The following is a 26,276-nucleotide window of genomic DNA, read 5'->3' on the forward strand; positions in this document are numbered from 1 at the left end:
TTCTTCCCGCTTCCCTTTCCCCCATGTCTTCTCCCGCCCTTCTCTCCACCCCCCACGCTTTCTCCACCTTGTTCCTCAGCAGCTGATCCCCGATGGATGACAAACCTTGCATGTGAAAGTCAGTCCTTGACTTCAACTACCTCCATTCCTCTCCTCCTCCCATCCATACTGCGCGCCCCTCTCTCCACTCTCTCTCCCTTCCCTCCTGCTCCTCCCGGCTCTTCATCCTTACCAGGTGTGAACGTAACCACAACATCCTCGGTCGCCTTCTCGTCCCCTTGCTTTCTGCATGCAGTGGTCAACAGACACCTACAACAGCTCCTTCCAGCTTCCTCTCTGGCCCTTTCTACTTTGCCTCCGTCCTTCCTCCTTTTCATCCCCCCACCTCGACCCCCGTGCCCACCGGCCCGCCCTCCACGGTCCATTCCGCACTCCCCTTTCTCCTTCCTACCTGGCCCCCTCCCCCTCCCCCTCTCCTCCCCTCACCCAAACACGGACGCGCTTGATTTCGCTGCACCCAGAAGCGCCTCCCTTGCCTTCTCCCTCCTCTGATTCTTTCAAGGCATCAGAAGAGCAGCAGGAAGATGCGGAGGACAACCTCCTCCTCGTCCTCCTCCTCGTCAGACGTGGCGATGAATTGAGAGTAGTCGATCATCTTCAAGAGCATGAGAACAAACAAGAACAGTGCCTCCTTCTTCGCCGAGTACCTGCATCTCCTTCTCCTTCTTCCCCTTCTTCTTCTTCTTCCCGCCCGGAAGCCCCTTCCCGTGCAGCACGTCTCTGCTGGGATCGTCTTCGTCCCATGAGAGCTGCATCAACCATTACATCCTCCACCTCCTCCCACTGCATCCTCCCCCCTCCCCTTCACCTCTCGTTCCACCCCACGCACCCCCCTCCTCCCCCTCCCCGTCTCCTTCCCTTTCCTCCCCTCCTCTTCCCATCCTCTCTCACAGCTGCCTCACCCACCTTGACTTTCGTATGTCCCATGGCGTTGTTAATGAAGAAGGGGCTGACGTAATCGCTGGGGACCTGGGGGGCAGTCGATGTCAGCCCTTTCACCATTGTCCTTGCGCCACTTACGCTCGTAGCCACAGCATGGACTTCGCTCTCCTCAAACTCTTCTTCATCCGGGATGTACCTGCCTACCTTCAGCCGCCTCCTCCCTCCCCGCGCCTTCACCTCAGGTCGATCACGTTGGCAGAGGCCTCGTACTCGACGCCATCGCACATGGCGTAGATGCACTTGGCCGTGCGGGCGCTGCCCGGGCAAGGTTAGAAAGGAAGTCAAGGTGAGGTGCGAGGAGAACAACGAGGAGGCAGAGGAAGCAGAATGTAGGGAGAGGGAGGGCGGGAGCGAGCGAGCGAGCGAGCGAGGGGGGGAGCGCGGGAAGGGAAGGAGAACAAAACCAAAAAGGCAGAACAAGAGTTGACAGGAACAAGAGATGGAGCTGTGCAAACCCACCTGTCACATTCCACCACGGCATAGAAGTACTTGAGTTTCTCCGCCTCATACCTGGCAGGCTGATCAGCATCTCCCGATCGGGTCTGAGCGTGCAACAGCACCTCCTCAGCTTCACCATATCGACCTCCTCCTCATCTCCTCCGCCATTGTCGTCCTCTGAATCATCTGTAGACAAGAAAGATCACTGATTCAGACGAGGCAGCACCCCTCGCCCGCACCCTGGTCCTCCGATTTTATCCCCAGGTACTGCGCTGGACCCTCATGCTTCTCCTGCGAGCTCCCTCGTCACGCACTCTCAGTTCAATTGCTCCCCCTCACCTTCTCCATCCTCTCCTTGCCGAACTCGCTCGGGTAAATTTTGACAGAGGTCACCTCCCCGTTGGAAGGGGCAAACGACCTCAGCAGCACAAGGAGGTCGACAGCCTTCACTCGTTTCCAGTCCAGGTTCACGACCGCCAATCTCCTCGTCTCCTCTCCTGCTTGGATCGTCTCTGTGACTGGAAGCACGGGCTGGGAAACATCGATGGCCTCGCTGAACAGCTTCTCGTCTACTCCGAAGTTGTCCTCCTCCTCGTCCTCGTCCTCCGACGACGATTCAGTCCAATCAAGCATGGCCTCTCTCAGATCTTTGTGCTGCAGTTTTGCTGAAACATTCTCACTCGTCTTGCCCTTGGTTGCCTTGTCGGACTTCTTGTCCTTGTCTCCCTTGGGTTTCAAGTCTTTCTTCATCTCCTTCCCCTTCTCTCCTTTGAGCACCTTCTTTCCTCCTTTCTTCTCTTGCACAGCCTTTCCAGCATTCTCGCCATCAGAATCTCCCCGCTCCTCCCCCTCCTCGTCCTCCTCGTCCATGTGATAGAACCTCTTCAGGTCTTCCTTGCTTTCGTGCTTGACCTTCCTACCGTACTTGTCTATCACCGTCTTCCTCGAGAAGGAGCTGTTCTCATCCAGCAGCGACTTGAACCTCTCATCAATCTTCACCTTCCTCTTCTTCTTGGGCACCAGCCTGAACCGCGGGTCCTCCACCTGCCCCTTGAACCTTTCGTCTGCTACCATTGCGCACGTGAAATTTTGGTCGGGGTGGGGAATGGTGGGGTTCTAACGGGTTTGCAACGGCACCGATTGGAGCTGTGGGGGGAAGAGGGGGCCAAGTATTCTTTCCCGCCATTTTCGCTTCCTCCTCAGTCGGACGTTTCCTCGTCCTCCCCTCCAGCCCACAAATCCCAACCACGGTGACCTCGTGAGCCCCGACCGCAGTCTCCCGCTTCCCCTCGTCCTCTGCATTGACCTTGACGCCTCTCGTCGTGCATTGAAGCCTCAATGGAGTTCTCGAACTCCTTCGAAGTTAGTGGGCCGTACAGGTGGTCTCCTGACGGTTCCATGGTCGCGACGTGCTCGGGCAACCGCCTGTTTGTGCGAGACACCGCATCTCTGATGATTATCAACATCTTCAGCAACCTCGAGACCGTCTCCAAGATCGAATGGTCCACAGATAACCGCTATATCCTATGTGAGAATCATCTTAACGCGCGTGAGCGTCCTTGCTGACTCATGGCCTGCCAGGCGCCATGTACAAGTGCGGGACGGTGCAGGTTTGGGACGTCGACCACCCTGAGTGGTTGTGTAAGATCCGAGAGGGACCAGCAGGCCTGTCCTTCAGTCAATGGGTGCCAGGGGAGAGGCAGATTCTCAACACGAACGAGTTCAACGTCAGGATCACCGTCTGGTCTCTTTCCAGCGGAGCAGGGGTTGTCGCTTCCCTGAGGTCGCCGAAGTTCGCGGAGAAGGCCATGGATTTCAGCAGTGAGTGTCTATCTCGTTTTGAGAATGACAGTGGCTGACTCACTCTCCCCTCTCGTGTTGAGCAGGAGACAAGAAGTTCTTTGCGGTGATTGCAGTCAAAGCGGTGGGGAGGGGGGCGATGAAGAAACTGACAATCCTACCTTGCGCAGGTTGCCGAGAGAAAGGACTGCAAGGACTTTATTCAGATCTATAGAACGGGAACTTGGAATCCAATCCATCGCTTTCAAGTTGAATCGAAGGACTTGGCAGACATACGGTGAGACCCGACTTGATCTTCAATGTGATGTGAATGACCGAAATGCAGGTGGTCTCCGGATGACAGGGTGAATAGCTTTGCACCTCCTTCAGTCTCCTCATCGCTCAACCTGTGCTTGCAGGTGATTGGAGTGTGGGACACGACTCTGGAGTATGCTTTCTTTGCGTGAGCTTTGCACGGCCTTCCGGAGCGATGAGTTGACCGCCGCTGCAGATATTCGCCTGAAGGTCGAATGCTGGGGAGATATCAGGTGTTGAACTTCAGACTGTTTGTGCGCTGGGAAATTCAGCAACATCTCACTGCAATAAAGGCCTACACAGATGCGCTAGGGATCAAGAATGTATCATGGGCGCCGTCGTCACAGTTTGTAGCGATCGGGAGCTATGATTGCAAAACCAGGATCCTGAACCAGCTCACGTGTGCCTGCAGCTTGCACATGTCCTTCGCAATCTCACATTCTTCTGCCAGCTGGAGACCCATACGGGATTATGAGCATGAGCAGGAAGTCTCACACAAGCAGGCTCTGGTGTACCTGGAGTCAGATCTTAGCGGTAGTCGCTCTTGATTGCAAACCATCTACGCTGAATACTCGACACAGGAACCATCGATCAGCCCACTCTTGGCGATCATGCGGCTCATGCTGTTTCGAAAAGCACATACAAGCTCCTCGACGAAATCAATTCCAAGGTCAGAATTCCTTCGGTCAAGTGCAACCCTGAAAAAGCAAACCCGAAGATGGGAATCGGCCTTCTGAATGTAAGTTTGGACCAGCTTTTCGCATGCAGCCATTTCTGCAACCCCAGTGTGACTTGCGTATTGCTGTTGCAGTGGAGTTGTGATAGCAGTCTTCTTTGTACTCGGGCAGACAACATGCCCAACGCCCTCTTCATCTGGGACGCTCTGAAGCTCGAGTTGTTCTCGGTGATTGTCCAGGTACCTTCCTTTCCTTCTGATCTCTTCTGCTTGCTCGACTGACAGTGTTCAAGTTGGCCCCCATCAAGGCGTTCAGGTGGCATCCCAAGGAGTGCAAACTCGTCAGGCTCTCAATCGCTACACAGGTTTTTGCTCACTCCGTGCTGTAGGCGGTATGCACTGGCGGAAAGACGATCTACTCGTGGTCTAGGGACGGCGCTTCCTGTATACAGGTGGAGATTGGATGAGCATCCTTGGGTTCCCTCATCACCCCATGGCGCAGGTGCCACTCAACGACTTTGTGGTGCAAGAGATCGAGTGGTCTCCGAGCGGCCATGCCCTCTTCCTCTCGGTGGGTGGATGAACAGCCTTTAGCCTCCTGCTGATATTCTCTGCCTCCCAGGACCGAGACGCCTTTTCCATCGCCTTCTTGGCCTAAAAGCAGGCACCTGACTCCTTTCTTCGAGCAATTGACCATGGCGAGCCGTCGCGCCGCCCCATGGCATGTAAAGTATGAAATGTACACAACCCCCGGCACATCCACATGTTTTGGAGCTACTAATCAAGAAAAGCAAGCAAGCGATACTCTGCCTCCCTTTCACAGAGTGGTCCTTCTCCCCTCCTCCCTGTTACTATCCTCTCCTCTTACTCTCTGCATCCCCACAAGTTGTGGTTCCCTCGACTCTCGTTCCTATATTCTGCTCCCGCCGGGGCAGCACAAACATTTTTAGTCTCTTGACCAAAGTGAGCTCGCCTCAAATATCTCTTTAGTTGACTCATAAGACAGCTCAACATATTCGTCTTCCTCTACCGCCTGGTTCGCATGTCAGCGCTACTCCTTCGTCAGCTTGCCTCTATCCTCCACCTACATCAGGCAACCAGCTTCAACCTGTCTCTTTCGCTACCGACGCAGCCCTCTACGTAACCAAGAATCCACCTCATCAACGTCTCCATCCTCGACAGGAAATCTTCCTTCCTTCCTTGACTTCAAGGACACAACTGAACTTTCCCGCCGACCCCTCAACTTTCATGCCCACATACAAGGTGAGAAAACAAGGATTCATGAGACGGCATCGCGCTTGGCACCCGATTATTCCTACCCAAAGCCAAGACAGGGTGATCATTTCACTGAGCTGAGTTAACGATCTCATGCAGGGTGACGATGGGCTTTCTGAGGCGGAGCGGAGAGCGTATGCAGTATGCCAGACCCTCTCGTGCAGACATGCAGACTGTCTGAAGAAGAACCTGTATGTTGACGAGAAGGTGAAACAATGTCAACTTGGCAGAGAGCCCGGGCTGACCTTGAGGCAGCTGCGCAAGGAGAGATGCGGGCCCCTCTATGACATGTGGCGCAAGTGCTTCGACTCTGAGGTAACTTGCTATCCGCAGAGAGGACCACTGAATCATCGCGTGCTTGCACATAGGTTCAGAAATGAGCCAGGAGCGTTGGCGAGCGTTCGCCCCTACGAAGTGCAAAGCCGCACTCCGAGGATGGATCGTTTGCGGACTTTTAATCTCGTCAACGCTTCTTCTTCTCGATGTGATCCTTCAAGCTTTCAAGGGCTGTCTGCATGATGGCCCCAACAATCTGCTTCCTCGCAAATTCGGGGATGACGAACCCAAACTCGAGCAGCAGCTCGTACGTCATCTTGGTGTCGCCTCCTCCCAAAGTCTCGAACCTGCCCAGAATATCAGGAGGGGGAGGGGAAAGAAGAGAGGGCAGGAGAAGAAAAGTACCGGAAGCATCCGTCCAGTGTCTTCATGATATCTCCTGAGATCGAATGAAACTTGACGAGACGAGGTGCTTCGTATGAGTATTCAACTACGTTAACCATATCGATGCCAAGTTTGCCGGCCGTGAACTGACAACCGCCATGTCAACACAAAGAGAACAACGATCGCTGATTGGAAACCAAACAAAACTCACCTCAACTTTGCTGCACATCCCATCATCATTGCGATCCAGCACCTTTACTTTCTTCATGCCGCCTTTCCTACACCATGTGGCATAGTCGTCAAGATCAGCTGCAGCTCCGTAGCACTCATCGATGCTCGCATCCACTATGATGGATTGCTTCAGGAAATGGGAATCAATTTCTTCCTCCGATTCTTCTACAACTTCAGGTTTCACGTCCCGGTTCATCACTCTTGATGTCACAACATCTGTTCCTACTCGCCCCCTTGGTATTTGACATGACGCCCCGTTCCTGAGTGAAATCTACAATCGCACACACGGTCAGATTCAGCTAGTCGCTTCATGTAAGAAATAATGACGGAAAGGCAATCGACTTTGAGCTCAGGACAAGCCGTGGCCAGAGGAAAAACATGCCACGATAACGAATGGGTGGGTTACCTGTCGTGTTTCCGGTCCCTGGTGGACGAGCGCTGACGGTAAGCGAAGAGGAGCAATGAAGCCGCGAGAGGGGAGGATCTGAATCATCAAGAGAGCGCATGCAAGGGCCATGGGTGCTGTCTCCATACTGTGAGTTGCCCTATGCCTGCCAGAGAACCCAACCATAGATTGGGTTTGTTGTTGGGGTGGGGTATTTCTGTGGAAAAATGGGGGTGACAAGGGTGGGCACAGATGAATCAACTCACAAGAAAAGTGGTCCATGTCACGGGTCCTTTTCATTCAATTTGCTGGTTTATTTATAGGTAGGGTAGTGTACCCCACCCTCAATTGTGACACCTTTGCTAGATCTGTGGTGCCTTTTCTAGCATGAGCCAAACTGTATCTGACGGGTACTACGGTTCTATATGATTCTACTAGGGGTTATGATCAAGAGGGAGGGTCGGGGGACCCTGCAGGGTTGAGATATACCATCTTTTTCCGATCCGGGATCGGAGCCCGGCGGTGGCCGCGCCGTCAGTGCTCGCCGGGAGCAGCCGCCGGGCCCCGGCGGCCCTCGGACCGTACTTTTCAACTCAGACGGTGATAAATCCGTCAGGAGGTAAAGCAAATATTGCGGTAATTATTATTATTATTTTACTAAAACTGTTTTACCGGTCTTACTAACATATAAGTAGTAAAGGGGTTGGTAAAGGTTGGGGGTACATCGCAAACTCTTAAACTCGAGAGGTTTGAGGGGTAAAGGGAGGTCGAGGCAGTGGAGTACCACAGGCTCGTGCGAAAAGTATCGTGATCGGGGAACGGAAAAGAGGTATTTTCGGGTTAGAGGAGTAAATGGTGAAAGACAGGATCAAAGAAGTCACGGTACCTTCACTATAGGAAGTCACGGGGCTCAGAGATACCGTTTGTCTCGTGCGAGTGATAAGGTTGGTTGACGGGGTGGGGGTTTATCGATGTAGGGGTATCTCCAAAGAATGACTCCTTAGAAGAGGGGAAGGGTAAATACGAGCAATGAAGGAGTGGGTCATTTGGGAAGATTGCGGTGGTGGGGGTTATCATTGGGGTAGGTGGGGGTACATAAATATTCACCATACCCGAGGGGGCCGTTAGTTAGACATCGAGGAAGTAGGGGGTCAGGTCTATTCGATAGGTACACAGTAGGAGTGAGCTCTGTAGTAAAGAGGCAAAGGAGAAATTTTCTCGAAAGTGAAGTTTTTCGCGGTTTTTGATTTGACAAAAAGACTCAATTTCGTGTCTGTTTTGCAACCAGGATCAAAGGACTTAGTACAAGCACAACGTTTCAAATGCAACCTCCTAATTCCCCCCGCTCGACTTCTACAAGAGGAGGAGGAAGGAGGCAAACGCCAGAACAGCACACAAGCTATCAGCAAACCAAGCATTGTCGACAAGATCGATTGCAGCAAAGCGCCAACAAGACAAATATCAGCGAAGCGCGAAAGCACACCCCCGTATTTGAAACAAATCTTGAAACTGATATCGAGGAACAGCTAGATTGAAATTCCAATTATTCAAGAAAAAACAGAACAAGATGAAGGCAAGCGTAATGCAAAACTTTGATGAATTTAGCCCAATGAAGATGTCTGAGAAGGACAAGCTCTTCGATATTGCTCAATACATCACTAGGGTTGCTACAGGCTACGATGATTTTGAGAGCGAAGAAGAGTGGGATGCGTTGGAACAAACGAGCAACGAGAGGCAACCAAAAAACGAAGCTGATGTTGAAGACTTTGGAGAAAATGATCAAAATGAAATCATGATTCCCAGGAGCAAGAAGTTACAATCATCCATGATACTGGAAGGCGATTTCGATTTCGTAGAGGTTGAATCACGATGCTGTTGTCGCCGCGTGTACAATAGGTACATTGGCGAGCATTCAAGCAAGTAACGTACATGATTGAATAGATTTTCTTCTCTCTCTTCTTTTATTTGATACAAAACCATGAAAACATTCATATTCGCCTCATCCTTTGGTCACGGTTCAAGGTTTGTCACTAGTAGAGCCTTTCCGTCAGTGTCACATCCTGGACTCATACCGGACGCCCCTTGGACGTAGCCTAGCTGAGCACCGGGTAGCCTATTGGAGAGCCTCCAACGATGCCAGACAGCTGCCAGACAGATGATGGAGCTGATCTGCGAGTCTGCATGATTGGGCAGTGTGGAGTTCAAGCCTGTACTACCCGGCGTACTAACTTAGTACGCCGTAAGCCGCCCGGCCGCTCAGCCTGGTGTCACCGGTCCACCCCCGGCCGCCGCCGGGCGCGGCGGCGTTGAACTTCGGAAGCAATCCGATTGGCCAATCGCAATTTGCCAGTAGTACATGCAGATCAGTGTTACTAAGCAAGTTAGACAAACAGTGCCAGAGACTCACTGGCCAGATCCGATCGGATTCGATCTGAGCCTCCGTGAGTTTGGACCATCGGCGCCGAGTCTGCTCTGTGTCGGCAATCCTGCGGTCGGAAACATGTACAGGACCGGGGAAGGCAGTGACTGGCGCGGCGCAGCGGCAACTCAAGCCTTTCCGCATACGGTCGGATGGCCCTAGTAAAAAAAAATGAACAGAACTTCAACCGGAACTTGGAAAACCGTTCCCCGGCAGGGCAGACAACTTGGCAACAACCATGAGACAAAAAGCTATTGTACAGTCGGGTACACCGACCGGGAATCGAACCCGGGTCTCGCCCGTGGCAGGGGCGTATTCTACCACTAGACCATCGGTGTGGGGGCTGTGATGCCCTCAGGTTTCGATGCGAAAAGTGCAAGTTTGAGGATATATGAATGACAGAAGAACACAAAGTATGATGGCGCCATAGTCGTGGGAGTCAGCCAGGAAAGGAGATGGAGAGAAGGGAGAAGGGAAGAGGGAGAAGGGAGAAGGGAGAAGGGAGAAGGGAGATGGCAGGGCAGGGCAGGGCAGGGCAGGGCAGGGCAGGGCAGGGCAGGGCAGGGCAGGGCAGGGCAGGGCAGGGCAGGGCAGGGCAGGGCAGGGCAGGGCAGGGCAGGGAGGGAGAATGTTGTTCTTATATACTCTAAGAATTTCGGATCATGGTGAATGGCAGATTCAAGGGTGTGGGTTGGAGGTACTGCACCCAGCTCTACATGAAGGAAACGATGAGAAGAGATCGCAAGAGCAGCTGAGCTAGACAGTCATGTGCGAGATAATAGCAGTCTCATACGTTGCTCGTGCTGAGCGACGGCCAAAGAGCACAGCAAGCAGGGCGGAAGATGCGAGATGCGATGAGGTCCCTGTAAAGAATAATAGCTTTCGTTCGAAACTTCCTAGAAAGAAAAGCAGTCTTCTCCAGGAAATGACAGCATGCCCTCGCCCCCTTTTAAGCCTTTCGTTCTTTTCGTGAACACGACATCAGGTTCTGAATTGCTTGCCTTCAATCTCTGCAACAAAATCTTTGTCAGACGTGAAATCGGGAAGGATGCAGAGGTACAGGAAGGAGAGGAGGAAGCGAGCGAAGGAGACAGGAGGAAGGAGGAAGGAGGAAGGAGGAAGGAGGAGGCAGACCTGCTAGAGACATCATCCCTGTGCTTGGAGGGATTGAAGGCATCGGCTGGACTTCTCCGTTACCCGCCAGGCCCCCGAAAAACTTTGAAAAGTTGAAGTTGTTGTCTCCGTGCGGCCCTCCCTGTCCCCACAGCCCCCCGTGCCCGCTCGGCTCCTGGAAGCGCGTGAAGGCCTCTGGCTTCAGTAGATGCTCATCCCCGATCGCCAGTCCCGACAGATTCGGCTCTTCGTCCCTCAGATCTGCTGTACCCCCCGCCATGCCGAACAGCCGGAGGACGTTCTGACTGCTCCCATGCTGATCTAGCCGCTCCCCGCCGTACTGCCTCGAGTTCATCTCCCCTGGCAGCATGTTGGAGGGCATGTAGCCCCGGTCATACCCCGCCTGTGCCCCTCCTAGGTTGCCAGCTCCCCCCGATGAGAAGCCAGACGAGTACCCGTAACCGGCCGGCTGCTGATCCCAAGGTCCACGCTGATTGGAGCCTCCTTGCATGCCAGTTGGCTGATGAGCAGATGGAACGATGAAGCTCGAAGGCGCCGACAGGAAGGAGTCCTGCAAGTTGCATCAGCACCACATCAACTCTACAAGGAGGTCGTTACCCCATTTGCGCGCGATGACCGCGCATCAGACTGCGCAAAGGTCTGAAAGCCACTGTGTTCCACCTGCCCAAGGCCATACCCCATCCTTTGTGAAGACGAGAACGGGTCGGAGTTGAAAGTGCTGGTGGAATTTCCAAGCATCGAGCCTTGATGAAAGTCAAATCCGTTCATCCCCGTGTTGGAGGGATAGGATCCGAAACTTCCTGGCGCGGCATTTGCTGCAGATGATCTTGTCTCCATCTGCTGGTTGTAGTTGTCCTGGAACGAGAAGGATGGCCTCTGCGGAGCCACATTAGAGAACCAGTCAACATTCTGGTTCTGATTGCTGAGCCAGCTGATTGTATCCGATGAAGCTGAGCCAGTTGAAGGCATACTATACATATCCTGCACCACACAAACTTCAGTGCCGCTCTACCTGGAGGCGTGCCTCACCTGGCGAGTTCCCGAGAAGGGGGTATGCAGCTCACTAGCACCCAAGCCCATGTCTTGTCGGCTACCAAAGAAGCCTGAAGAAGAATGCTGCGACAATCCATAATCGTTTTCTGTCGGTTTTCCGAGGTTCTGGAAACTTGTTTGGAGCTGAGAGACTGGGGTATGGCCATCTCCATGCCATGCAGAATTTGCTGGCATCCCATCAGGCCTTTCTGCAGATATCTGTGCCACTGCCGGATCCAGAGTTATGTCCATCCTCATACCAGGTTTTCCCCACACTGGCAGCTTACGGTCCAGATTCTGGACTGGAATCTCTGCAGTCTCCTGTCCGATTCCCAGCAGCATCTTCAATGCAATCGATGGCGATTGCGAATCGCCTTCATCCTCCGACAGAGCACTTGACCCACTTGGGTTTTCGGGCCTACCCGAATTTCTCTCTTTGTCCCCCGGCCCGTCCAAATCACAGGTGAGCTCGAAAGGCATCAGGTCGTCACATCCACTGACTTGTCCGAAACCAGTGGCGAAGTCAAGAGCAGCCTGCTGCTGCTTGAAATCCTCCCCATTCACACCCAAGATTGACTCCTCATTTGGTCGACCCGTTTCTACTCCGAGAATCTTGAGGGGTTTCTTCCAGGCCGACTCCCGCACAGGCTCTGGTTGCGGAATGGAATCTTCCCAGGACTGCGGTACACCATCATCTCCACCTCCTTGATCTACACCGTTAGAGCCATAGCAGAAGACTTCCTCAGTATCTTCCGAGGTGTCCAGAACACCCGGACCATCTGTGTTCAAGATCGACCCGTTAGGGTTGTGACCTGCAGCAACTTTGCTCCATGACACTCCTGAAAACAAGTCAGATGCAAAGACCAAAGATGATAACAATTTCAACCAGGCTGATCTCGAGGAACAGCCGCATCCCTTCCTTGGACCACCGCGTTCGTATTCACACCCCAGGCATTCGGTGGTGGTTGTGCAACGTTGGAGTTTGCCAAAGGTTTGTTTGTTGCCCACGCATTTTTCTCTGGAACAGGTGCTGGTTTCATTACCATGTCATTCTTCGTCATAGAAGATTCTCTCGAAAGACTTCCTGGCAAAAGCGAGTCCTGCGCATGTGCTGCGGCTGCCAACTGCCGTTGCCTGCGCGCAGCCAGCTCTGCGGCCTCTTCCAGATGTCTTTGTCTTCTAGCCATTTCTTCTGCTTCAAAAGTCTTTTGTAGCACAAGATTCTTGGACGAGGGTAAGATGGACTGGGCAAGAGCAGCTGCCTCGAGCTGCCTTTGCTTTCTCTGAGCTTCTTCCATAGCTTCTTCACGCTTTCTTTGAGCAGCGGACTTCTCCTTTGCCTGCTTTTCGGCATAAGGATCATAATCTGAACTGCTGATGATTTGAGGATCCGATGCCACTTGCTGATTAGAAACGAGATTGGTATTCGATGAAATCGGTGCTGAGTATGTCTGAGCTTTAGCTGCCGCCTCTAACTGTCTTTGCTTGCGCTTTGCATCCTCTGCAGCCTGCATAAGAAGCTGTTTGTGCATACTTGAAGGATCTGGCTTCACGTTGTCAAACTGCCCCTTGTCTCCGGACTGGGGGTCTAGGATCCTATCTTTCATCCTGCTGTCTTGATCCGATTCAAGAGTGGGAGCAGCTTGGTTGCGAGCAGCCATCTCAAGTTGCTTCTTCTTCCTCGCAGCTTCTTCCATTGCTGCCTCAATCAGCTTTCTTTGGCTTGAACTGTTGGAAACCGGTAAAGTAGGAATGATCGCTTGGGAATTCTGCACACGCGCAGCAGCATCCAGCTGTTTCTGCTTTCGTATCGCATCCTCGGCTGCCTTGGCACGGGCGGCAGCGATAGCTGACTCCCTCGAAGTATCCTAGGAAAGAGCAGCGTCAACGACCTCTCCCTGTAACAAAGCTTTGGATCACCACCGCAGGTGTCTCCTGTGCAGCTGCAACAGGGGTGCTAGGTGTTGGAACCGGGGGTCCAGCGCTCAGTGCCGCTAAGCCTGCACTCTTGGGAATGGGACCCGAGCCCCTTCCCGCACCTCTGAAGCCCTTGGAATCTGGTAAGGAACTCTTATCAGATGCATCATGGTCCGGCATGTCAACAACTGCTGTCAAACCACACCACAGCGGGGACTCACCGTCAGGTCCTCGGGCGATCCTCTGCTCGAAGCCGCCACTGTTGTTGCGTTTCAAGGCCGGGGGGGGGAGGTTGGCCATCTCGAACGATCGGGCTTGAAAGATTAGGCTGGGTTGAGTCCTCGTCCTCCTGCGAAGAGCTGCTGCGTTCGATCCCTCAATGCGGGTTGAAAGGGAGAATCAAAGAGTAGCGGCTAGGTTCAACTTGAAAGGAATGCAGATGGACTGTAATCAAGGGTTGATGAAAGGAAGGTTGGCAGAAATCAGCAGAAAACAAGAGCCTGTCTTCGACCGCTAGACGGGGATTGATCAAATGACTGTAAGAAAACAAGTCCTCCCAAGCAGGACAAAGAGGATTTCAAAACACTGAGCTGATGTAGAATACTGGCTAGGCAGAAGAGATTTGCAAGCTTGATAGTAACGCGACTAGGAGGCTTCAAGGCGATGGGAATGGACGGACCAAACTGGAGGGGTAGAGCAAAGGAAGCAGAGTCAATCGATGGCGAAAGGAGGAGCTAAAGGAAGGGGTGGAGGAAGGAAAGGGAGATTGGCACGGGGGCTGTGTCTGATGGGAGTGGAAGGTGGAAGAAGAGCAGGCGGGAAGGGTCAGCACAACTTGCAGGACGAGGATCGCATGAGAGCGGCAGGGAAGCAAAGGAGGAGGAGGACGGACTGGGGGTAGGGGTCTGGAAACAACGGGGTGGGGGTACTTCATAGTCCACCCACAGAGATCAAAAGGGGGGTACCTATAGGGGAAAATAGGGGATAAGGCATGTCCATTATATGGGGTGGGTAGGTAGTAGGAGATGAGAGGGTGAAGGTGGTATTTCCTAAGAAAGTTCCTATGTGGGAGGGCATAGGCGACCCTAAAGCCCTACAGCACGATGTGCTGGTAAAAGATGGGGTAGGTGATAGTACCTACCCTTGATTCTCAACTCCATAAGGTCAAAGAGGTGCAACTGACCTGGGGGTAGGGGTAGAGAGAACCCCCCATGAAGCTGATCATGCGCAGGGTAGTGGTATTTGTAGGGGGTAGGTACTTTTGAGAGATGGACAACCAGGGGTGTGTAAATTCATTATCTTAAGGTGGGGTGGTCAAACTTCGATTTTTGAAAACGAACCAAGGGTGGGGTGGAGCGAGTTTGGATTTATGTGGAAAAAGTGGGGTAGTGGTGGTTTTGTCAGGGTGATTTCAAATCGATGTAAAGGAAAAAGGGGAGTTTGGGGGTGGGGGTGGGGATGGGGATGGAGGGGTTACAACACTTCAGGGTGGGTTTGGTGGGCCTAACGGGGTGGTGGATGAGCTATCTCTCCGTGGGGTGGGGTGAACAGCCCATGTCCTACGGGGTGGGGTGATAGTTCCGAGGGGAGCTTGGTGCGCTGCGCCTTCATGGGACTGCTCCGCCTCCTCGGAGCCGCCGCTGCTGCCGTCGCCGCCGCGTTGATAGCGCTCAACGGCCGAAGGATAGCCAAGGAAGTGACGAGAAAGAGAGTCAAGGCGAACAGGATGAGTGGCAAGGTGAGGAAGAGGAGCGAGGAAGCAGGCTGGGGCCCTTGCAAGGGGGTTTGTCGGGGGATCGAAATGCGGGCAAGCAGCGGAGTGAGATGTAGGCAGCGCCAAGGGCATGGTATTTGAGGTTCGTACTAGTCATTTTGCTGGTGTGAAGGTTAGAAGAAGTTTTTTCGACGAGTTGAGAGAAGCTCGTGCATGTCCTCAGTACCTGATCTGCGAATGGCGTTGTGGAGTAGGTTGCTGTTGTCACAGGAGGAACAAGCGGCGTTGGAAGATTAGCGTGCGAGAAGCTTGTGTCCAAGGGCTATCGCGTGATATTGGCAGCGAGGGACCTTGCTGCAGGCGAGAGAGTCGTCAGGGAGCTCAAGGTCCTGCTCCTCGTGTAGTGGGCAGCGTCAAGAGTATGACGACTACTTGAGCAGAAGCTTGCGCCCTCCAGCGATCAGCAGGATACTGTCGAGGTGCTTGAATGTGACCTCGGTAGCCTGGCATCTGTTGCTCGCTTCGCCGAGGCTTTCAAGGTTGGAGGCTGGTGCGGAAAGAGCACTCGCTTCCTAACGTTCCCTGCCACAGAGGAAGTCCCTTCCCCTGCACCTGCTCGTCCTCAATGCAGGCATGTGCCCGACAACGCGTCAGACCCAACCGACGATGACGGTGGATGGCTTCGAGGCAAAGGCGTCAATCGCTGCTGCGCCGGTCCTCACGTCGTCTGCTTGTCGCAGGTAGCGTTCCAGACCAACCACCTGAGCCACTTCCTGCTCACCAAGTTGTTGATGTCCAACCTAGAGGTTGAGGAGGCTACTTGCTGGCACGGGTGACAGGATGCCTGCAGTCGTCTGCTCCCTCACGCGTCGTCGTCGTCTCATCCTCATTGCACCAGGGGAGGGGCAAGGGTACACTGCAAGTAAGCTCGACCTGTTGGGCCCGGCTGTCCTTACTTGCGCATGATTGCTGCATTCCTTTCCCTGCAGCCCGATCTCAAGACTTCATCCCTGGATGAGCTACGCAAGAGCTGGAGCGATAACCCCAACGGAATGGTTCTCTACAAGGTGGTTTGCTAAAGGATCGAAAGTGGGGAGGTACTAAGAAAGACCTCCAGAGCTCGAAACTTGCAAACATTCTCTTTGCATTTGAGCTCAATCGAAGGCAAGCTCGATTTGGCATGGATAAGGTTTTGGATGATTGGTCTCATCTCCGCCAGGCTCAAGGACAGGAGAGTGACGTGCAACGCTCTCAGCCCTGGCTTCATTCCGAACACTGGACTCAGCAGAAATCAAGGACTTTTTGGAATTTTCTTCATGTGTGTGCTTGTGTCTTGCTTCATATCTTACCACTCAAACCATCACAGGAAGTATGTGATGGCAATTCTCCCCTTCAAGGTAAGTTTCTTAATGCACCAACTTTCTTTGTTTACCTGTGCTCCTTCCTTTTTGTTCAAGTTCCATCTAGTTTGTTTTCCCCCACCTCAACATCCTTGGCATCTCTGTATTGCTCTGCCCTTGCCCTTGCCCTTCTCTCGCTCTCGCTCTTGCCATGACTCATCCCATCTGCTACTGCTCTCCTTGAGCGTATGATTCTCAGCTCTCCCCAGTTCACTCACTGCTTATCCCTCCAGTTCATAGCCACATTGGAGCAGGGCGCTACCTGCATCGAGTACGTGGCAACTGCTGAGGAGGTGCCGCATGCTGCCCCCATCCTCGTCCATCCTTGACTCTCGTGCCAGCTGGAAGGAATAGGAGGCAATTACTACGCAGGTTCGCTAATTTGCCTGCACCTGCTCCATCCCTCACCTGTCGTGTCAGCGTGCAAGGAAGCGCCAACGAGCGAACTGGCGAAGTCAGAAGAGCTGCAGTCGAGTCTGTGGCGTCTGAGCGAGTCCATGGTGAAATTCCTTCCTCTCCTCTCCTTCTCATGCAGGCTTGACCTTGCACGCTCAGATTGCGCCTTACGTAAGATGAGATGCGTTTCACGGCGAGATAGGGAGTGTCTCGATCAAGGGATGGGGACTGTTCTTTATTTGTGATGGCAAAAACCCTTGTATAAACAATACTTCAAGGAGCTAGAGGGAGGAAAGGTTCAACGATGAAAAGCTCAACAACATGATTAAAAAACAAAACGAATCGCCATGAGCATCACGAAAATGGGGGGGAGGGAAACTCGAGTGTGCCAGGAAAGAGCAGAGTCGGAAGGCCGACAGAAAATCTGCAGAGCTACTGGTGAAGCACTTAGATCTCGACCTGGAGTGAACCTCCTTTCCCATCGCCGGGCGTGCAGCTGGTCGTTGGAGCCTCCTCCTTCTCCACCCCTGAGGATTCCTGAGCAGGAGGCGGTCTCTCTGTGATGTCTCGGTCCAACTTGATGAGGAAGTCGAAGAAGTCGACCTGGTTGTCCACACCCTGGGCCTCCTGGTCCTTCTCACTCGCGCCTCCCTGATTCTCCATGACAGTGTTGAGGGACATCTCCTCCATCAACCTGTTCTGCTCCCTCTTCCTCCTCCAGTAGTCTCTCTGCTCCTTGAGATCATCCAGGATGTCATGCACATCCCACACGTCTGCCAGCCGCCTCCCCATCTGCTTGCCTGCATCCAAAGCCATGGAGATGGGGCGGGAGATCGGGCTCCAGGGGTTGCTGCTGGGAGGTACTGGAGGAGGGTCCAGCTCCTCGTCAACAGCGTGCTCTTCCCTCTGTGGAACTCCGGCAAGATGAACTTCGGGGGAGGGATCAGTCTCACCACCATGCGCGCTGTCATGTCCTGATTCTGCACTGGCGGGAGAATCGCCCGGCATGGCATCCTGCTTGACCCCATCCCCTGGCTCCAGGTCGACGGCGTGCGCTTTCTGAGCAACGTTCATCTCCTTGTTCTGATGCAATTTGTTCACAAGGTCATGGACGCTGTGATCCCAGAACTTCATCGCGTTGTCGAGGTGGTGCCGTAGAGTCTTTCTCAACCCCAGCCCCGAGTGAAACCCCTCTGGTTCCATCCCTTCCTTGCTTTCTGCCGGTTTGTCATCGTGCTCAGCAACAGTACCATCGTCTGGTTGATAACCATCTAGGTTGTCATTTGACATTCTTGATCAGAGATGCACGTGTTTCGAATCAATCCTAGGTAGCTCCTGCAGTCCCGAACAGGCCGGCTATTGCATGAAGGCTCGCCTGAGAACAGGACACAGGAAAATGCAACGCACTTGGCGCCAATCAAGGATCTTGTTGACTCTCCTGATGTTTCGAGTGTGCAGGGGAGGGAGGGAAGGGCGCAAAAGCTGCGATGCCAAGGACAGAAATGAAGAATATGTGAGTCCCCAGGCCCCAGGCAAGGAAGAGGTGAACAAGCGGAGGAGAAAGGAAATCGGGAAAGGGATACTAGAAAGAGAGGGACTGCGAGAAATGAAGAACGTGCGAGAAATAGGATGGGGAGGAGGAAGAGGAGGAGGAGGAGGAGGAGGAAGGGGAGGAGGAGGAGGAGGAGACGTGCTTGTTCACCGGAACATGCACAGGGGGAATGCAAACCGAGCAGATGCGATTGAACTATTGAGGGGTTGGGGTGGGGAATAGGGGGGTAGGGGTCAGGGTAGTTGTAGCTCTGAAAGTTAATCACACGGTAGGGTTATACTCTACCGGTAATATTACAGTCTAATGGACGGGTAACAGGTAGTTTATGTTCGATCTGGGTGGGTGGGGGCCCTTTTGCTGGAGAAACTGGTGGGTACCAGTCACAGAAGCTGGCGTGATCTCAGGGGTAGACGGGGGAAATACTCCCCTGTGTCTTAGGGAGGTCATAGCAAGGTACGCAGGACAAACATACCGGAGTCCCTGAGGCCTACTAAGGGGTGGGGTAGTCTCGGTGTTGTTAGGTGGGGAGATAGGGGTAGGGTGATGGGGGTAGGGTACTTGGGGAGGTACACGGTAGAAAAGGAATCTGTAGGGGTAGTTGTTATTAGTTTTGAGGTACTACACAGATGAAATAGGGGGTACAGGGGTACTCCAGGGATACAGGGGTACAGTGATCGGGGATTGTACTTATACTGATTTTAAGTTAACTTTGAGTAAAGTAGAGGTATTGCTCGGGCAATCATCAATTTCAGGGGTAACAAAATTTTTGATTATCATTTTGCTGCATCAAAATCAAATCACCGTGACTTGGAGTTCTTTAGCGGCTGCCACTGATCGGACCGGAGTGCTTCCGGGCCGAGGCTTCCGACTCCCGTCGGCCGGAGTCCAAACTTCAAATAACAACTTGGGATCGGCGGCACACTGCTCAGCGGCATCCGACTCATCTGGCATCCGATCGCCCGGCCGGATTCATGACTTGATGTGCGGGTGAAAATGATTACGGTGACTGTACCAGTACCCCGCCGGGCCGGGGAGTTCCGCCTGCCAGAGGGCCCGGCCCGGGCAACTCAGCGGCTTCCGAACTTGCCTTCCACCGAACTGCGGCGGCCTCAGCGGCCGATCCCGATGAGGCTCTTCAAGTTAGCGTAACCGGGAAGATGGGTGAACTTGTGATCCTTGTCGGTTTTAGAGGTGGGGGTGGTCAGATCCTCAAATTAGGTTGGTAGGGTGATAATTGAACCGGTCATAAGAAGATCATTTTGGAGTCTCATGAACGGGTACAAGATCACATGTAGAGGGTGTCAAATTTGAAACCGGGAGGATAGGGGGTGATACCTAAGAGAAAGACGTAACCTGCCTACCCTACCATACGCATATGCTATCAACCCTACCAGGAATGAGGTGACCAACAAAAGTACCCTACCACAGGCTTTAGACAATCCTTGGGGATCACGTTGGGGTGATCCATCCCGGGAGGTGGAAATTGAAGGGTGGGGGTGACTACCCCTACCATTCCATGTAGAGAAGTTTCTCGGCCTCCATCTATGTGGAGATGCTGTCGAGCAAGAAATGAGGAGCAAGGAAGGGAGAGCAAGAGAGGGAGGGACGAAATGGCGCGGCAGAGACGAAGAATGGAAGGCGATGAGGAGATTGTACAGGAGAGCGCAGTGTAGAGTGAACAAGCAGATAAGAACGAGGCCAGAGGACAGGGAGGAGAAAAATTGACGACTCGAAAAGTAATGACAAGATATAGAAATGCGGGACTTCAGGAGGGAAGGCGGGGCGAAACGTTGAGAATGGTGCAGTACAAAGTAGCAGATGGAGGAAGGGAACACAAGAACGTTGCGAGAGAAATGCAGATTCATCATTGGAAGGGTTTGTCCACTGAAAAGGTAGGCGCCCGTTTTGTTGGAGGTCGGATCGATGGAAGAGGTGCTATAGTGCGGTAGGCTGAGGCAGGAAAAGGAGAGAGATGTCGATTACAGTTGGAAGATCCAAATGCAACGTTGTGTATCATTCCAGAAGGCCAAGTGTTGATGTTGTACAGCTAGCTCCAATAATTGTTTCTGCATAGAAGGTGCGGGTAGGGTGTATGGAAATTTGTTGTCTGCAGCTGTAGATTGATGACGATGTCGTCATGTCAACACTGTAGAGATGGTGGGTGTATCCCGCTAGCGACCTGACCCCAGGGAGATCTGAGAGTCATCACTCTGCTCTTTGGGGTTGCGAGGGGCCAGGGGCTGACGTGCAAGTTGCAGTTCGGAACCATGTTACTTGCCTGAAGAAGGGGAAGGAGGGATGAGCGCTACCAGGATCTGCACGATTGTCAGAGCCATCAACCAAGACAACTTGCTGAGCCTGGAGCAGAACGGTTGGATACAGAATGGCGCATGCAGCGGTACAAACAACAAGCGACGCTGCGGGGGCCGCTCCGCGGAAAGGAGTCATCCTCAGCAGCAGCAGCAGCAGCAGCAGCAGCAGCAGCAGCAGCATGCTAGCAATGCCCTGACAATGACCAAGATGCCAGCGGAGATCTTAGAGTCAATCTTCATACGTAAGCGCCTGCCCTCGCTTTCCCTCGGGCTGACGGGTGTTGTCCCTGCTTGTCTTGCCAGAGCTGATGATCAAGCTGGAGGGACGAAGCCCCTTGCTCACATCAGAGGAGGAGGACGAGGACAACCGCTCCTGTGCTCACTTCGTCTTCTGGCTCTGCTCCAACACGTGCGTGCCCCTCTCCTGCGGTCCTGCTGCTGACGTTACCCGTCCTCTTGTTGCCCTCAGGTGCAGAAAGTGGAACTCGGCTTGCAAGAGCCTGACGGTGCTGAGGAGAGTCAGCCTAGTTGGCCTCCCACTGTTCCGACCGTGCTGCAAGAAGGAGGAAGCAGGAGAAGAGGACCAGCTCTCCCCCTTCTCGTCCTCCAGCACCCTACCCGACCCCAGGATCGAGCAAGTCCTCAGGAGGCTGGCGGCTGCGGGGAACGTAGGGGCTAAGTTCTTGCTGGGGCTCTATCTCTCTCGTCAGAAGACGTTTGCTCTGCTATGCGATGAGAGTGAGTTTGTCCTCCTCCTCCTCCTCTCCTCCTCCTCCTCCTCCTCCTCCTCCTCCTCCTCCTCCTCCTCCTCCGCCTTAAATTTTCCAACAGGTCGGACGAGCAGCCTGCAAGATCGGCAGATCCTCGAGACATTTGAGGAGGGGATGCGACTTCTTTGGTCTGCAGCCGATGAAGGGCACGGGAACGTGAGCGGCTGCAGGAGGGCCATGCAGAGCTCGCTGACGACTTGCGCAGGCGATGTACCACCTGGGCATGCTGGCGTTCGGAGGGACAGACCAGAAGCTCCGATGCAAAGTGAACGGGGGAGAGGTTGTCGGAGCAGAGCTTGCGCAAGCGGAGGAGAGAGCGATGGAGCTCTGGGTAAGGCAGAGGAGGATGGGAGGAGGAAGGGCGGCAGGATGAGGACGGCCGGGATATTGCGGCAAGGGAAGAACAGCGATGTTTATTGATTGTTGGATGTTGCAGCAATCTGCTGCAGAGTTGGGACACCTCGAGGCCAAACTGATCGTCGATCCGGATTACCGCCTGAGCAGGTAGTCATCAACATGTTTCAACCTGCATGTGAAGAAGTCGATCATATTGTGGATGTTGCAAGAAGGCTGTGCTCAGTATCTGTCTGTGTTGCAAACTTGACTCCTGTTGAGCTCTGCCTCTCCACCTTGGCTACTGCAATCCTGACCCGACATGGTGGCAGTCTGCAGGAGGTCGAGAGTCAGCTGACGCAAGAGGAAGCTGAGTACCGAAGTTGGCGCCTCTGCACCGGCAACAAGATGATCAAAGAAGCACAGGTTTCCTCTCCTTCCTCTCTGCTTCATCCACTCATCGACGATCCCTGCCCTTTCCTCCCTCTTTCATTTCCATTCGTCGTGCTCATCGTACAACATTCCCACTCACGTCGTCACCGCAGAGGCCTCGGAACTTCTTCTGCAAAGCTCGTGAATGCAGCTACGAACAGTGTGGGATGTACACGGTGAGAGCAGCAGAAACGAGGAGGAGGATGTATCTGTGACGAGTTTGTAGCTCCTCTGCGAGTTCAAGCAGTGTGCAGGGTGTGCGACTTTGCTGAAGAAGAGAAGATAGTGAGACGCTTGCTTCTTCGTCTTGTCTTCTTCCTTCATCTGCCTCTCCTTCCCCTTCCTTTTCCTTTCTCCTCCTCCTCCCTCCCTGCCCCCTCCCCCTTTCTCTCCCCTGCTTCTGCCGCTTTCTTGTGCTGTTGTAACCCTGTGCCTAGCTGCAACCGGGCGTGTCAGAAGAGGGACTGGGTACGCGATCGTGCGGAGAGGAGGAGCAGAGGGTTGACGGCGATGTTTGCAGGTCCAACACCGCATCTCCTGCGGATGGTTCGGGGTGTGATGAGCCAGAGATCAGAAAGTTGTAAAGTGAAAGAAAATTGTAGAAGTGCAGGCAGCTATCTGAGGAAAGCTGTCAGCTTGATATTCTTACTTGAACCTTGTTAAAGTCGATGAATGAGCCCCTCCCTCTTGCCTCCTCCTCGCTTCCGCCTCCTCCCCACTCCTCTCTCCCCCGCCTCCCCTCCCCCTCCCCTTCTTCTTCGGCTTCTTCTTTCTCTGAGGGGGCGTTGACTGGAGGAGGAGGACGAAGAGAGTCTTGGCTGACTTCCGCAGCAGCTGCGCAACCATATCAGGAGAGTCGAGGAGTCATCCGCCTTCACCTCTCGCAGGCAGCCCGACGACAGCAGCCGCCAGCGGCACTGGTACAAGCTCCTCCGCCAGCTCTCCAGAGTCGTGGACGGAGACGAGCCTTGCTGTTGGCCCGAGGCATCACCTCTGAGCTGGGCTGAAGGGGAGAGGGAGAGATTGACTGCGTCTGCGAGCATCCGCTGCTTCGTCATCCTCCGATCCTCACGCAGGAGCTGACACTCCTTCTCCAGCCTTGCCACCTCCTGCCTCAGACTGTTTCGTTCGCTGTTGCTTTCCTGAAGGCTCGTACGTAGGACGTTGATGTCGTTCATGAGTTGAGAACATTGCTGAGCTGATATGAGAAGGCAAGGCAAGACAAGACAAGACAAGACAGCAGATGTGAAAAAGTTCTTATCTCACCTGTTGTCGAACGCGAGCGAGGACTTCTGCTGGACTGTCGTGATGTGAAGAGCTCTTGTTGTTTGGGCTGCACACTGCCGTTGCAAGTCAGAAAAGCAGTGCTCCTGCTCCTGCTCCTGCTCCTGCTCCTGCTCCTGCTCCTGCTCCTGCTCCTCCTGATTCGCTATTTCTCAATCTCATCAGGACAGTGCGCTCACCTCCCCCGGGCCTGATGCTCCACGAGCTTCTTTCCGTCGCATCTCTCCGGTCTATCATCCCAGTGAGCGAAGTTAGACTTCAACATGCCTCACGACCAGCCGCGTGATCAGGAGCGGCATCGCTGGCATGCGAGCCCCTGCTCTGATCCCTGCTCGCCGACTGTCTCTCCTCATCCTTGGGCTCCCTCACGCTCTGCTGCTGCAAAGCCTTGCTCAGCTCGTACAGGAGGAGCCGCTTCTCCTCTCTCTCCTCCTCCAGCTTGACGTTCACATCCTGCAGCCTCTTCATCATCGCCTCGCACTGGCAATGTAGAGCTCCGTAGCTGCTTCGCATGGCCGTCAGCCTCCCGAACATGCGCTGGAGGCATCGGACGACCGCGCTCTCCGACATCTCCAGCTGGACGATGATGTCTCCCATCTCGCTCTCCCTGTCTTCCTCCGCCGGCCCCGCCGCCCTTGCAGAGTGGTCAAGGGCCATGCTGGAGGAAGGAGAGCGGCCGACGCTGAAGGGGCTGAGGTTGCAGATGCTGGCCTCGTTGGCGACGTCGAAGTCCTCGTAGTCCAGGAAGGACATCTCGAACTCGAAGCTGCTGCTGTCGGCAACGTCTGCGGTGCCCATGGCGGCAGAGCTCGTAGCAGTCAAGGAGAGGATGTCTTGCCGATGATCCAAGAGGGCGACTGTCTTGCTGTCAGATAAAACAAGAGCAAGTGTCAAGATTTCATCTATCGATCTGCCCTGTCAGTGATCGTGACGTTTCGTCTCTGGTTGTCTCTAACTCCTTCCTGCATTCATTTTCCTCCTGCCCTCTTCATCTCATTCCAACCTCGCTACTGTATGTCAGTGCCACCACCACCGACACCATCATCTCCTCCACTTGGTACCCTCCTTTGCTCCCTCCCTCCCTCCCACCTTCCTTTCCCTCGTTTTCATCTCTCCCTCTCTCGTCCTCCCTCCCTCCACCCCTCCATCCATCCATCCATCTATCTCTCTCTCAATTTCTCTTCCTCACTCCCTCTCCCTCTCCCTCTCCCTCTCCCTCTCCCTCTCCCTCTCCCTCTCCCCTCTCCTCTTCTCCCTCCCTCCCCTCTCTCCCTCCCTCCCTCATTCTTCCCGGGGCCTTCTATTCTTCCGACTGAGCATCAACCATCATCGGCGTAGCACCGCCGCCCTAGCTAGGACTCCGACCGAAACCGGCATGACCCTACCCCCCCGATAACTGCTCGGTTACTGTCCTCTACCTCCTGAGACTCGGTGTCCTCGTACTGATTCCGTAGACTTAACTTTGAGTAAAGAAACCCATCTCTTTACTCAAAGTTAAGTTAAAAATCAGTACGAGGACAATCAGGAGAGTCAGTCGAGGAGGCTTGACCCTGACACTGTCGCACAGGCCAAACGGCGAGAAGAGAAAAGACAGCGAGAACCAAACCCAATCCTGCCGACTGCTGTCCCCCAAACTTAACTGATACCTTCTCAGTAAAACTGTGAGTACCGATAGTGGCGGCCGGGCCGCCCGGCAGCTGGGCCCCCCGGGGCTGGCAGAACTCAGCCGGCCAGGCCCGGGGACCGCCCCGCGTTCAGTGTGCTTAGCATCCGGGCCCAGCGGGACGCGCGCGGTCACCCCTGGCCGACTCCGAGGGCCGGGCCCACTCACGGTGGCACGGTGACTGCGGCGGTGCCCGGCCGATCATCCGATCATGGCGTCCGACTCTCGGGGCCGGGCCCCGGGCCCAGGGCCCAGGGCCCGGTGACCATGGAAAGTTCCCCGACAACAAAACAACTACCCCTCATTTGAATCACCCCTACCCACATTATGGTTGGGACTACCATCCTTCATCCCCTATATTTATATGATTATCACCCCTACATTCGTTACCCCTACCCCCTACTTTCCTCGTTCGCTAGCCCGTGCGAGGTCCTCGCGAAAGTCATGTCGGGCTTTGCATGGTGGGAGAACCGTCAGGCTGACGGTGGAGCAGCAGGAGCAGGAGCAGCAGCAGCAGGAGCAGCAGGAGCAGGAGCAGCAGAAGCAGCAGCAGGAGCAGGAAAGACAGAACACTCGGAGTCAGACACCGTCAGAGTTGATGAGTTGAGCTTGGAGCAGCAAGACCCCGATGTCGGAGGGAAGGTGGCGAAGGTGGAGCAGGATCAAGCGGTCAAAGGAAGGCAAGAAGAAGCTGGTCCAGAGTTTACAAGCACAGAAAAGCAAGGCAAAGCAGTAGAGGATTGGAAGGATGTCAGCGACGAGATGAAGGAAAGGCTGTCATCGATGGGAATCTCCATTGTTGTCGATCCGATCAAAGGCAGATGTCTGCTGGCAAAGAAGCGCTTCCATGCTGGATCTCTCGTCCTCTCGCAGGAGGCCATGGCTCTTTCTCCATGTCCCGACGGCTGGGTGAGGAGGAGGCAGCACGCGCCCATGAGCTTCTGCCTGTTCTGTCTCAAGGGGAGTGACAACCTGAAGCGCTGCTCGAGCTGTAAAACAGCTTGCTACTGCTGTGCTGATCACCAGCGAAGTGACTGGAAGTTTCATGCGACTGAATGCAAACGGATGCGGGCAATTGGAGGAGGAGGAGGAGGAGGAGGAGGAGGAGGAGGAGGAGGAGGAGGAGGAGGAGGAGGAGGAGGAGGAGGAGGAGGAGG

General features: G+C 54.1%; 10 protein-coding genes and 1 non-coding gene across 11 annotated transcripts in view; 5 read left to right on the forward strand and 6 right to left on the reverse strand.

The window, feature by feature from the left end:
* Nucleotides 1-2,514, reverse strand: part of GUITHDRAFT_99451 (hypothetical protein) — a gene marked incomplete at both ends in the record, with an annotated part of 4,319 nt that extends 1,805 nt beyond the window's left edge. The window contains 12 exons of the mRNA XM_005841724.1: nucleotides 68-105; nucleotides 233-285; nucleotides 487-548; nucleotides 599-655; nucleotides 708-809; nucleotides 967-1,029; nucleotides 1,081-1,138; nucleotides 1,180-1,257; nucleotides 1,462-1,512; nucleotides 1,563-1,626; nucleotides 1,680-1,731; nucleotides 1,780-2,514. Coding sequence (XP_005841781.1) covers nucleotides 68-105; nucleotides 233-285; nucleotides 487-548; nucleotides 599-655; nucleotides 708-809; nucleotides 967-1,029; nucleotides 1,081-1,138; nucleotides 1,180-1,257; nucleotides 1,462-1,512; nucleotides 1,563-1,626; nucleotides 1,680-1,731; nucleotides 1,780-2,514 — 1,413 coding nt within the window. The remainder of the gene's footprint in view (nucleotides 1-67; nucleotides 106-232; nucleotides 286-486; nucleotides 549-598; nucleotides 656-707; nucleotides 810-966; nucleotides 1,030-1,080; nucleotides 1,139-1,179; nucleotides 1,258-1,461; nucleotides 1,513-1,562; nucleotides 1,627-1,679; nucleotides 1,732-1,779) is intronic.
* A 264-nt stretch (nucleotides 2,515-2,778) lies between these two features.
* On the forward strand, nucleotides 2,779-4,793 carry GUITHDRAFT_63206 (hypothetical protein; the record flags this gene model as incomplete). The annotated part of the gene is made up of 13 exons (XM_005841725.1): nucleotides 2,779-2,968; nucleotides 3,022-3,261; nucleotides 3,327-3,346; nucleotides 3,411-3,517; nucleotides 3,566-3,584; nucleotides 3,639-3,682; nucleotides 3,731-3,767; nucleotides 3,828-4,043; nucleotides 4,130-4,273; nucleotides 4,346-4,450; nucleotides 4,504-4,551; nucleotides 4,600-4,662; nucleotides 4,713-4,793. 13 exons carry the CDS (start codon nucleotides 2,779-2,781, stop codon nucleotides 4,791-4,793), a joined length of 1,314 nt encoding a protein of 437 aa, XP_005841782.1.
* A 1,129-nt stretch (nucleotides 4,794-5,922) lies between these two features.
* Nucleotides 5,923-6,946, reverse strand: GUITHDRAFT_149861 (hypothetical protein). Its single transcript, XM_005841726.1, has 4 exons — nucleotides 6,783-6,946; nucleotides 6,357-6,647; nucleotides 6,167-6,291; nucleotides 5,923-6,108 (listed from the first exon to the last, which is right to left on the reverse strand). Exons 1-4 carry the CDS (start codon nucleotides 6,906-6,908, stop codon nucleotides 5,949-5,951), a joined length of 702 nt encoding a protein of 233 aa, XP_005841783.1. The 5' UTR covers nucleotides 6,909-6,946; the 3' UTR covers nucleotides 5,923-5,948.
* Nucleotides 6,947-8,343: 1,397 nt separating this feature from the next.
* GUITHDRAFT_99454 (hypothetical protein) lies at nucleotides 8,344-8,685 on the forward strand (the record flags this gene model as incomplete). Its single annotated transcript, XM_005841727.1, has 1 exon — nucleotides 8,344-8,685. One exon carries the CDS (start codon nucleotides 8,344-8,346, stop codon nucleotides 8,683-8,685), a length of 342 nt encoding a protein of 113 aa, XP_005841784.1.
* A 762-nt stretch (nucleotides 8,686-9,447) lies between these two features.
* Nucleotides 9,448-9,518, reverse strand: GUITHDRAFT_t8. The gene has a single exon. It is a non-coding gene; the product is annotated as a tRNA-Gly (tRNA).
* A 529-nt stretch (nucleotides 9,519-10,047) lies between these two features.
* GUITHDRAFT_160524 (hypothetical protein) lies at nucleotides 10,048-14,118 on the reverse strand. Its single transcript, XM_005841728.1, has 7 exons — nucleotides 13,485-14,118; nucleotides 13,267-13,451; nucleotides 12,233-13,214; nucleotides 11,344-12,185; nucleotides 10,912-11,295; nucleotides 10,315-10,864; nucleotides 10,048-10,190 (listed from the first exon to the last, which is right to left on the reverse strand). Exons 1-7 carry the CDS (start codon nucleotides 13,561-13,563, stop codon nucleotides 10,162-10,164), a joined length of 3,051 nt encoding a protein of 1,016 aa, XP_005841785.1. The 5' UTR covers nucleotides 13,564-14,118; the 3' UTR covers nucleotides 10,048-10,161.
* A 1,489-nt stretch (nucleotides 14,119-15,607) lies between these two features.
* On the forward strand, nucleotides 15,608-17,025 carry GUITHDRAFT_149863 (hypothetical protein). The gene is made up of 11 exons (XM_005841729.1): nucleotides 15,608-15,664; nucleotides 15,718-15,783; nucleotides 15,828-15,899; nucleotides 15,967-16,044; nucleotides 16,095-16,141; nucleotides 16,197-16,295; nucleotides 16,344-16,374; nucleotides 16,611-16,670; nucleotides 16,719-16,749; nucleotides 16,798-16,877; nucleotides 16,933-17,025. The coding sequence occupies exons 1-11, from the start codon at nucleotides 15,644-15,646 to the stop codon at nucleotides 16,951-16,953; spliced, it is 606 nt and encodes a 201-aa protein (XP_005841786.1). The 5' UTR covers nucleotides 15,608-15,643; the 3' UTR covers nucleotides 16,954-17,025.
* A 195-nt stretch (nucleotides 17,026-17,220) lies between these two features.
* GUITHDRAFT_160526 (hypothetical protein) lies at nucleotides 17,221-18,492 on the reverse strand (the record flags this gene model as incomplete). The annotated part of the gene is made up of 1 exon (XM_005841730.1): nucleotides 17,221-18,492. The coding sequence occupies exon 1, from the start codon at nucleotides 18,061-18,063 to the stop codon at nucleotides 17,221-17,223; it is 843 nt and encodes a 280-aa protein (XP_005841787.1). The 5' UTR covers nucleotides 18,064-18,492.
* Nucleotides 18,493-20,623: 2,131 nt separating this feature from the next.
* Nucleotides 20,624-22,731, forward strand: GUITHDRAFT_99458 (hypothetical protein; the record flags this gene model as incomplete). The annotated part of the gene is made up of 10 exons (XM_005841731.1): nucleotides 20,624-20,879; nucleotides 20,941-21,375; nucleotides 21,544-21,563; nucleotides 21,613-21,738; nucleotides 21,844-21,911; nucleotides 22,073-22,166; nucleotides 22,286-22,348; nucleotides 22,399-22,457; nucleotides 22,610-22,640; nucleotides 22,693-22,731. The coding sequence occupies 10 exons, from the start codon at nucleotides 20,624-20,626 to the stop codon at nucleotides 22,729-22,731; spliced, it is 1,191 nt and encodes a 396-aa protein (XP_005841788.1).
* Nucleotides 22,732-23,036: 305 nt separating this feature from the next.
* GUITHDRAFT_131816 (hypothetical protein) lies at nucleotides 23,037-24,254 on the reverse strand (the record flags this gene model as incomplete). Its single annotated transcript, XM_005841732.1, has 5 exons — nucleotides 23,037-23,143; nucleotides 23,164-23,314; nucleotides 23,439-23,512; nucleotides 23,636-23,686; nucleotides 23,729-24,254. The coding sequence occupies 5 exons, from the start codon at nucleotides 24,252-24,254 to the stop codon at nucleotides 23,037-23,039; spliced, it is 909 nt and encodes a 302-aa protein (XP_005841789.1).
* A 1,309-nt stretch (nucleotides 24,255-25,563) lies between these two features.
* GUITHDRAFT_99460 (hypothetical protein) overlaps nucleotides 25,564-26,276 on the forward strand; it is a gene marked incomplete at both ends in the record, with an annotated part of 1,812 nt that continues 1,099 nt past the window's right edge. The window contains one exon of the mRNA XM_005841733.1: nucleotides 25,564-26,028. Coding sequence (XP_005841790.1) covers nucleotides 25,564-26,028 — 465 coding nt within the window. The remainder of the gene's footprint in view (nucleotides 26,029-26,276) is intronic.

This window comes from Guillardia theta (genome assembly GCF_000315625.1).
Source record: "Guillardia theta CCMP2712 unplaced genomic scaffold GUITHscaffold_2, whole genome shotgun sequence".
NCBI lineage: Eukaryota > Cryptophyceae > Pyrenomonadales > Geminigeraceae > Guillardia > Guillardia theta.

Bases quoted from the DNA above. Each gene is read 5' to 3' on its own strand.
- GUITHDRAFT_149863 (XM_005841729.1), top strand. From the start codon at position 15,644: ATGACGGTGGATGGCTTCGAG. The intron at 15,784-15,827 runs GTTGAGGAGGCT...GGATGCCTGCAG, and splicing joins TGTTGATGTCCAACCTAGAG to TCGTCTGCTCCCTCACGCGT. The intron at 15,900-15,966 runs GTAAGCTCGACC...CTTTCCCTGCAG, and splicing joins GGGGCAAGGGTACACTGCAA to CCCGATCTCAAGACTTCATC.
- GUITHDRAFT_160524 (XM_005841728.1), bottom strand. From the start codon at position 13,563: ATGGCCAACCTCCCCCCCCCGGCCTTGAAACGCAACAACAGTGGCGGC. The intron at 13,452-13,484 runs GTGAGTCCCCGC...GTTTGACAGCAG, and splicing joins GATCGCCCGAGGACCTGACG to TTGTTGACATGCCGGACCAT. The intron at 10,191-10,314 runs GTCTGCCTCCTC...ATTTTGTTGCAG, and splicing joins AGGGATGATGTCTCTAGCAG to AGATTGAAGGCAAGCAATTC.
- GUITHDRAFT_149861 (XM_005841726.1), bottom strand. From the start codon at position 6,908: ATGGAGACAGCACCCATGGCCCTTGCATGCGCTCTCTTGATGATTCAG. The intron at 6,648-6,782 runs GTAACCCACCCA...GTGCGATTGTAG, and splicing joins AGGGACCGGAAACACGACAG to ATTTCACTCAGGAACGGGGC. The intron at 6,109-6,166 runs GTACTTTTCTTC...TATTCTGGGCAG, and splicing joins ACACTGGACGGATGCTTCCG to GTTCGAGACTTTGGGAGGAG.